The 9,539-nt window shown below is 50.6% G+C and overlaps 1 protein-coding gene across 3 annotated transcripts in view; it reads right to left on the minus strand.

The window, feature by feature from the left end:
* Positions 1-6,204, minus strand: part of ATG16L1 (autophagy related 16 like 1) — a 43,589-nt gene extending 37,385 nt beyond the window's left edge. For all 3 annotated transcript variants that reach the window (XM_008275244.4, XM_002721435.5, XM_008275243.4), the window contains exons 1-2: positions 5,905-6,204; positions 668-761 (exon numbers count right to left, since the gene is read on the minus strand). In XM_008275244.4, the coding sequence (XP_008273466.1) occupies positions 668-761; positions 5,905-6,019 (209 nt within the window). In that variant the 5' untranslated portion in view covers positions 6,020-6,204. The remainder of the gene's footprint in view (positions 1-667; positions 762-5,904) is intronic.
* Positions 6,205-9,539: the final 3,335 nt, after the last annotated feature.

Genomic DNA, 9,539 nt, shown 5'->3' on the forward strand with positions numbered 1-9,539 from the left:
TGCTGCGGCACAGGTCAATCTATTGCTTGAACACCCACATCCCACATCAGTGCCAGTTCACGGCCCTGGCCACTCTGTTTGCAATCCAGCTCCCTGCCAACATGCCTGTGAACTGCAGATGATGGCTCAGGAACTTGAGTTTCTGCCACTCATGCAGGAGAATCGGATAGTTTCAGGCTCCCAGCTTCAGCCTGGCCCAGAGCAGGCTACTATAGGCATTTAGAGAGTGAACTGGTGGGTGGAAGTTCTATCACTCAGAAGTTCTACCTTGGGAAAAATCCAATAGATCCACACTGTGTAGAACACAGTTTATGTTCTATGGATGGGTATATACCCATCCATCTTGTACTAAGAAGATCTGTGTAATCTGCTCAGAAATACTTACTTGTCTTTGATTATTCAAGAGATGTGAACCTTGGTAGTGTTAGAAGAGAACCTGACTATGTAAGCTGACGGAACCGCACTGATTATAGGCATCCTTGTTATGCACGTATCCTTCAAAACACAGTTTAGTTACTTGGTGTTAGCAGTGCTCGTTTAAAAAGAGCTAAGAGAGGCTAGAGTACACTGTTTACTTTTAAATTAGAGAAGTGAGAACTGAATGAAGACAAATTTCAGCAAAACACAATTTAAAAAAAAAACCCACCACAGGTTCATGCCAAAATACCTTAGCTCATGCCGGTTTGGTGGGTCATGCTTTTCAGCTTGTAGTTTCTGGGCCAACACTGAATGAAGATCCGACTTTTCCAGCAACTTGTTGTCTATGTTAAAAAAATGACAAGTTATTAATTATTAACACATGTATGGTTTATACCTTATAAAGTCTGGGACAAAGAATAAAAAAATCTCCCAAAACCAGGAGGTGACCCAGGGAAGTTTCATGTTCATTAGTTACCAAAGAACGAGGTACTATTTATCATCTATTGCAGAAATTATATAAAACCCAGGAACACACATCCCTTCCTTAGATGCTTCTTGGCCTAAGCGTGGGCAACCCAGAAACAGTAACCAGCGGAAATGCACCTGCAAGAATGATCCTTGTGAAAGGAATTTGAAAGTGTTTTCTACTTCCAAATTTATGTTTCTACCTTGGGAATTATAAAACAAAACACCAAAATCAACAGAAAAATGAATGCTTTGCATGTTTCAACAACACAGGAGAATGCTATCATTTGATAAGTTTACTTAAGTCTTCAGATTGGGGCATCAGGAGTATAAATACAAATGGAGCCCTTGCCCCCACAACCACAAAGGAGCTCAAATTCAATGCACTCCACCATAAAAAGGCATAGAGAAAGGGTGAGTCCTCTTCCTGGGTGGTTTTAAAGATGATAACATCATGAGAGGCCAGCACCATGGTGCTGGTTAATCCTCCGCCTGTGGCGCCAGCATCCCATATGTGTGCGGGTTTGAGTCCTGGCTGCTCCTCTTCCAATCCAGCTCTCTGCTATGGCCTGGGAGAGCAGTAGAAGATGCCCAAGTCCTTGGGCCCCTGCACCCACGTGGGAGACCTGGAAGAAGCACCCGGCTCCTGGCTTCGGATCAGTGCAGCTCTAGCCACTGTGGCCGTTCGGGGAATGAACCAATGGAAGACCTTTCTGTCTTCGTCTCTCCCTCTCACTGTCTGTATGTAACTCTAGCTCTCAAAATAAATAAAATCCTAATAAAAATAAAAAAATGATGACATCTGAGTTATATCTTAAAAGATGATGTCCCTGCCAGAAGGATTCTCAGAGCTGCCCGGGCCATGGCTGGGGGTAAAGGCTGGAGCCAACACATGAGAGCAGGATGAAAAATTAAAACTTTTCCTTGATGATGAAATAAGATTGTAAAAGCTGGCAGTTACACGGGCAGACTTGAATTGGGAAGAACTTAAAGATTATTCTGACGTTCCCTGCTCAGGCAACTTGGGAGAAGATGCTAATTTGTCAGACAGAACGCACGAAAGAAGAGTTCTTTTTCAACATAAATTTAAGACATGGGGCCACCGAGATCAGATGGGAGGTGCAAGAAGGGCAGAAAAGAGGCCATCCCTGGGGCCAGTGATGTGGCACCATCCAAAATGGGTATGAGTTCAAGTCCTGGCTGCTCCTCTTCTGATTCAGCTCCCTGCTGATGCACCTGGGAAAGCAACGGAAGATGGTCCAAGTGCTTGGGCCCTTGCAGCCACGTGGGAGACCAGAAAGAAGCTCCTGCCTTCAGTCTGGCCCAGCTCTGGCCATTGTGGCCATTTAGGAAGTGAATCAGTAGATAGAAGATCTTTCTCTCTCTCTCTCTCTGTAACTCTACCTTTGAAATAAATCTTAAAAAAAAAAAAAGAGGCAATCCCTTTTCTATCAAAACAGGTCACAGCCAATATCCCAGTAAAAAATTCAGGCTAGCTAGAGGAAAGCATTATAAACGTATCAATGTGCATAAGCACTGGAGTCACACAAAATATACAGGAAAAGGAACCAGATGGTTGAAACTTAAAATACCCTTTTCATTGGACAGAAGAAGGAAGACAGAACAAAGGGGCTCTCACGATGCAGACAAAGTCACCCAGGTTATCTCGGGGAGCTGCCTTAGAAACACAGATGGAGGCCGGCATCCCATATGGGTGCTGGTTCTAGTCCCGGCTGCTCCTCTTCCAGTGGCCTGGGAAAGCAGTAGAAGATGGCCCAAGTGCTTGGGCCCCTGCACCCTGTGGGAGACCAGGAAGAAGCACCTGGCTCCTGGCTTCGAATCGGCGCAGCGTCGGCCGTGACGGCCATTTGGGGAGTGAACCAACAGAAGAAGACCTTTCTCTCTCTGTCTGTAACTCTACCTGTCAACTAAAACAAACAGATGAAACGCCTGTGTGGGTGCTGTATGGCTCATCTTTCAAGAATGGTCGATGAGGTTCCTGGGGAGGGAATTTAAGACAATCATGGTTCTTTCCAGGTTTTCTCAGGTAAGGGAACGTTAGCAATGACCCTCCCTGTGCTCGGGGAGAAACAAGGGAAGCTTACAGAGCCCTCAGCTCCGAGACTGCTCTTCAGCCCAGCACGCCAAAGCATCACAATTTGGAACTGTCATTCTGAGTCCCAAGCGCACCATGGGAGCCTGTGGAACAGCTGTTTGGTAGGAGTTATCACAAACTCTACAAGTCTTCAGATTAGAACTGCTCAGCAATAAGATGTTGATAGGGCTTGTGCCAGGGGCTATTCCTGTTAAACGTTTCTCTTAAAGATCTAGCTCCCTGCTAATGTACTTGGGAAAGCAGCAGAGGATAGGCCAATGCCTGGGCCCCTGCCACCCTTGTGGGAGACCCAGATGTAGCTCCATGTTCCTGGCTTTAGCCTGGTCCAGCCCTGGCTGTTGTGGCCATTTGGGGAGTGAACCAGCAGATGGAAGATCTAACTCTGCCTTTCAAATAAATAAAATAAACCTTTAAGCAAAAAAAATAAAAATAAAAAAGAAAATCACGACTCCCATTTCTCACTGATACTTGAAAATGGAATTCCTTGGCAAAACCAAACATTCTTCATCTCCGTTAACTGACTGGATCAGCTCAGGTGAACCAGTAAGTGGTTTCAACACTGAACACGTGACGGAGACAAGAGAAAGGCTTCAATTCAAGTCAAAGGGCTCTACTGAGGTCTTCAAATCATGACACCAAAGCTGGGTGCCCTGTGAGAATCTCAGGCCTTTCAAGGACAGGGGGCATTTGAGAGGACCCTCCCCAGGGCGCCTTTCACCAGAGAAAGCAGGCTGGAGGCGGAAGAGCTTTCCCGGCCTCTCCAGCCTCTTCATTTTTCTCTTTAGATTCAGAGGCAGGTTTAGCGCGGGCAGTACAGATGAAGGCTCAGAACTTGCCTGGCCTGGGAAGCTAAAATGACAAGACTGGAGAAAGCTCCCCAGATGTCAATCCCTGGGACCACAATGATTGGAGCAGGCAAAGGCTGTCTGGTTTTTCCTGCCTGTTAGCCTCTCATCCCCCCTCCTCCCGAGGCTTGTCGGACAGGCATCACTCTCCAATCCAGCGTCACTCCCACTGTCTTCTCTCTACAACTGACCTCTGGCTCTGCTGGCTCCCACCCCGTCTGGAGGCATCTGATGACCGCTTTTGAGGTTCAGAAAAGCATTCTGTCTGTCAGTGAGATCACAGGCACCCTCGAGTTATAGACTATTACACAGATGGCTTTCACGCACTTCGGTGCACAGCACCGCTTTTATGAAGCAGCCAGGCGAGCTCCAACACCATTTATGATGTAGCGACTCAGACTCAAATGACAAGGTACTTAGCAAAGGGTGACTCAGCGCCTGATCCAGTCTGACTTTCAGACTTTATTTCAAGAAAAGCATTCAACAAACACCCGATGAACTGAATTTACGTGAGCTGCCAGGGAACTGCACTTTGAGTAAGAGGTTCTCCAGGGCGCTCTTGGAGAGCACTGGGCTGGCGGAGAGGAGGCGAGCGCTACAGCAGCACAGCGCCCCCTTCCTCTGTATCCTTCTAAAGAGGACGGGCACTCCGGGGATCCCGCGAGAAGCCAAGGCAAAGGGCCACCAAGCCCAAGTGTGAATCCCTCACCGCTCGTGTGACTTGTGTGCAGCCCCAGGGAAGCGACTTCACCTCTCTGCCTCGGTTTCCTCCTGTGTGTGTGTGGGGGGGGCTCAGAATAAAACAGCATGTGCCAATTTTCCATGGAACTCAAACTTGGCACCACAGTAGAACCACTCTGGGAGCACTGACACACTGGCCCCCTGTTCTGTCTCCACTTCTTGCGATTTACTTGCTCTGGAGTATGGCTTGTTTGTAAGGCCCCCAGATGATGCTAACCTCAGGGAAGTCTGCTGGCCAGTAATGTAACACAACCAGAATTCGATAAATGGGAGCAGGTTAAGATGGCTGCACCGGGCTGGCAGGGTGAAGCTGCCGCCTGCAATGCCAGAATCCCACATGGGCACCGGTTCCAGTCCCGGCTGCTCCACTTCCAATCCAGCTCCCTGCTGATGCACCTGGGAAGGCAGCAGAGCTGGCCCAAGTGCCTGGGCCCTGCACCCACGTGGGAGACCTGGAGGGGGCTCCTGGATTCTGCCAGGCCCGGGCCCAGCCCCAGCCGTTGCGGCCATCTGGGGAGTGAATCGGTGGATGGAAGATCTCTGTCCTCTATAACTCTGCGTTTCAAATAAATCTTTACAAAAAATAAAAATAAATAAATAAAAGCCGGGCCCCACACAGTAACTGGGCTCCTGCCATCCACGTGGAAGCCCTGGATTGCATTCCCGGTTCCTAGTTCTGGCCGGGGCCCAGGCAAGCCCTTGGGAGCACCTGCGGATGGCAGTTCTCTCCGTCTCTCGACCAAGTGAATAAGAAAAACTCAGAAGCCAGCTATGACTTAGAGCCGCATCATCCCCCAGCTCAGGGGTACTTCCGGGGACAGATGGGCACTCAGGGCCAAAGAGTGGCCATTTCTGCCCCCCCAGGCGAAACCGGGGAGACGGGGCAGGCGGGCGCCCACCGGACGCCTCTGGAGGTACAGTCCGGCATCCTGAGCCGCAGGCAGTGGCGGAGAGGAAAGCCGTAACTGCAGGTTTTAATTAGCAGCAGAGGCTACGTCCCAGCTACAAAGCGTGGCCAGAGTCGGGACGGGAACACCAAGGCGGCGCGGGAGAGGCCCGAGCCATCGAAGGGCACCGGCCAATTCCGCGAGTTAAATGCTTGGAATCGCGCCGGTCTCACTACCGCCATCCCCCAACACGGATGCTTCCGCAGCCTGCAAGTGCACCCAGCGGAGCCGGGGAGACCCTGTACCGTCAGAGCGAGGCGAGAGGGCGGCAGAGGCGCGGGGCGCCCGAGCGCACGGTGCCCCGCACGGCCTCCCCGGGCGCCCACGTGTCTCCGCGGACCCCCGCCCCCGGCCCGCGCGGCGCGCTCACACTGCAGGATGATCTCCTCGAACGTCTGCCTCTGCAGCCGGTCCCGGCGCCTCAGCTCCTCCGAGATGTGGCGCTTCCAGCGGGGGAAGTCGCCGGGGCGGAGACCCGACGACATGGCGCGCGCGGCTCCGGCGCCTCAGCGCCGCTGGTGCGAGCGGAGGCCGGCGGCCGCAGCCCGCAGCATGAGACAGACCTCGGCGCGGGACCGCCAGCAGCCTCAGGGTTCACCTCGCACAGGCCGCGCGCGAGACCATCCGGGACGCCTTCCGCCTCCCGACGGAAATAGTTTGGGCGAGACCCGGAAGGCCCGCCTCCTCCGCCGACGTCCCGCGCCCCTCGCACGTACGCGACTGGGGCCGACGAAAGGCGCTCGCTAGTGACGTCAGCGCGAAGCCGGAAGCGTAGCGTGCGGGAAGTTGGCCGCTGGGAGGCGTCCTGGCCGCGCGGGAGGCTCAACCCTGGCTTGCCTGCTTGTTTTCGTTGATGCTTTCCCTGTTTTTTTTTTTTTTTTATTTTTGCTTTGCTCTTTTTTTTTTTTTTTTTTTATCTCCGTTTAAAACCAAGTGGGGTGCACGTCCCTCGTGGTAGCTCTCAGCTTCCCACAAGTCGATGGGGCATCTCACCGGCTTGCTGTGATGAGGGTTGACATGGGAAGCCTCTGTAATGCAGTTAGCACCGTGCCCAGCACGTGGTTAGGAACTTTCCCTGGACAACAAGGCCTTAGCTTTAGCCAGGGCATCCCGCTGACCTTGGAAATAGTTGCTGGTTGTGGTTTTATTTATTTATTTTTTTTATTATTTTTTGGTAGTGGAGATGTTAGGAAACTGGCGCAGTTTTATCTATGGCACGATCTATACACCCTGATTTACATCCCAGGCCCTAGCCCCCGCCGCCATTGCTGGAAGCCAGGTGGCCACATGGACCATCCTAATGGGATTCGCTGCTCCTGCTTCCCTGCCCGCCCTCCAGCAAAGTTTTAAAAGGGTCTGTTCCTGAACCCGGGGCTCTCTTGGCTCCTCTCGTCTCTCTTCTCTCTTCTCCTCTCTTTAGCCTCCCATCTATCCTCTCCTCTCCCCTCTTTCTCTCTTCGCCCCTTCCCTCCAGTCTGCTGGGTTTTCCCCAATAAACCCTTTCCCTTACTCCAGTGTTTGGTGTGCTTTGTGATGGCTAACAGGAGAAATGGAATGCAAACAGGAGCTAAAGAAAGATGTGAATGCTGTCAGAGTTTGTGTCGGTCATTAGAATCCTAGACGTTCATCTTGAGTGTGACTAAGCTTTGAAGGCAATGCAATACCCGCAGATGTTGAAGGGGAGAGAGGACGTCTCCCGGCAAGCCCAGTGTGGACCACTTGGGTCTGTGACAGAACTGAAACTCCGTGTGTTTTTCTTTAACAGGGCAGTGAACTTAGGTCGTGAAATTGGAAGTGGGTGAGGTAGGAGGCCAGAACGGAAGAAAGGAGTGTCAGAAACTGCCTCTCTTCCGGCGTGTCCCGAGCCCCGGGGAAGAGCCTTCGGCCACAGAAGGGAGCCTCTCCTGTGGAGCCAGGGAGGAGGACAGTCGGGCTTCCGAGCAGCTGAAGTTAAGAAGAGTCCTGTGGCAGTCCATGTGGGGTTGCTAGAAGAAACCTTGGGGGTCGAATAGAAGTGCTTTCCTCACACGCTGAAGCAAATGAAACAGCGAATCCTAAAAGTCACCTGAGAATGCTCCCAAATGTAATGGTGGGGCTGGCGCTGTGGCATAGCAGGTAAAGGCGCGGCCTGCAGTGCTGGCATCCCATATGGGCGCCGGTTCGAGTCCTGGCTGCTCCACTTCCGATCCAGCTCTCTGCTGAGGCCTAGGAAAGCAGTGGAAGATGGCCCAAGTCCCTGGGCCCCTGCACCCACTTGGGAGACCCAGAAGAAGCTCATGGCTCCTGGCTTTGGATCAGCTCAGCTCTGGCCATTGCAGTCATCTGGGGAGTGAACCAGTGGATGGAACACCTCTCTCTCTCTCTGTAATTCTTTCAAATAAATAAAATAAAAATCTAAAAAAAAAAAAACCCAACCAACCAAACAAAACCCAAATGTAATAGTGGCACTAACTTCAAAGACAGCATCAGATTTTTGACAGCTGAGCGTGCTGATTTTCCAGATGAGATTACGGGTGAAATGCTGACAGATTTGCCCAGGTAGCTATTCCATTTGCAGGGATGTATGCTAAGAAATATTTGAATGCACATCCACACACAAAGACATTTGTCGGCTGGTGCCGCAGCTCACTAGGCTAATCCTCCACCTGCTGCACCAGTACCCTGGGTTCTAGTCCCGGTTGGGGCGCCGGATTCTGTCCCAGTTGCTCCTCTTCCAGTCCAGCTCTCTGCTGTGGCCCAGGAGTGCAGTGGAGGATGGCCCAAATGCTTGGGCCCTGCACCTGCATGGGAGACCATGAGGAAGCACCTGGCTCCTGGCTTCGGATCGGCGCAGCGCACCAGCTGTGGCAGCCATTTGGGGGGGTGAACTAACGGAAAGAAGGCCTTTCTCTCTGTCTCTCTCTCACTGTCTAACTCTGCCTGTCAAAAAAAAAAAAAAAAAACCAAAAAACAAAAAACAAAGACATTTGTCATTGCATTGTTAAGAATAGTAGAAAGTTGGGTGCAATTCATATTTGCAATAATAAGATGTTAAATTACTGTATGTTTTTTGACAAAATTGTCTGTAGTCAAGGCAGTGTATGATTTAAATCCAGTTTGTTTAAATGTGTCCCTAGCTCCTCATAGGCAAGACAAATTTGTTGAATGAAGAATACTTTCTAAACTAAGGATGCTAAGCTATTCCAGGTTTACAGTCTTCCCAGCTCCTCAACTTCATCTTGCAGATGACGGCAGCCGCTCTGAAGCTTCTGTGTTCTCGCCATGTTCCCTACCTCTGCTGGGACCTTGGGTTTCCTATGTGTGTTGGACACACTCTTCCCTGCTAACTTGTTCCGTCCTCAGTTCAATAGTCCCCTCCTCACAACTCAGATAGCACATTTTCACAGCTAGATCAGATCTAGGCACCACATGTGTACCTTCAGTTGCACCTTCACATGTATTTGCATCACTGTTTCGTTAAGGTCTGTCTCCCCCAACTAGACTGTAAATCCTGCCCGACAAAAGATGTGTTGGTCTTTGCTCATCATGTTATCTCCAGCAAGAGCCAGTGGCCTTTATATAATAGATGTTCAGTAAATAGCACTTAGTTAATGATTGGGATATGTGAAAATGCTAATAGTGTTATCTCAAGGTAGTGGCGTTGCTGGTTTATTAAAAAATTTATTTATCTGAAAGGCTAAATATTAAATGAATGAGTATGTAAATAAACTCTGAATTCTTAAAAAAAAAAAGAATGGAAAAGTCACAGAGAGAGGAGAGACAGAGAAAGAGGTCTTCCATTGGCTGGTTCACTCCCCAAATGACCGCAACAGCTGGGGCTGGGCCAGGCTGAAGCCAGGAACCCAGAACTTCATTAGGATCTCCCATCTTCTGCTGCCCTGCCAGGTGCATCATCTGGAAGCTGGATCAGAAGTGGAGCAGCTGGGACTTGAACTGGTGCTCATATGGGCATCTGAGGCAGTGGCTTCAACGCCTGAGCCACAACGGCAGCCCCCATTTTTGTTC

Source organism: Oryctolagus cuniculus, chromosome 3, assembly GCF_964237555.1.
Source record: "Oryctolagus cuniculus chromosome 3, mOryCun1.1, whole genome shotgun sequence".
Lineage (NCBI taxonomy): Eukaryota > Metazoa > Chordata > Mammalia > Lagomorpha > Leporidae > Oryctolagus > Oryctolagus cuniculus.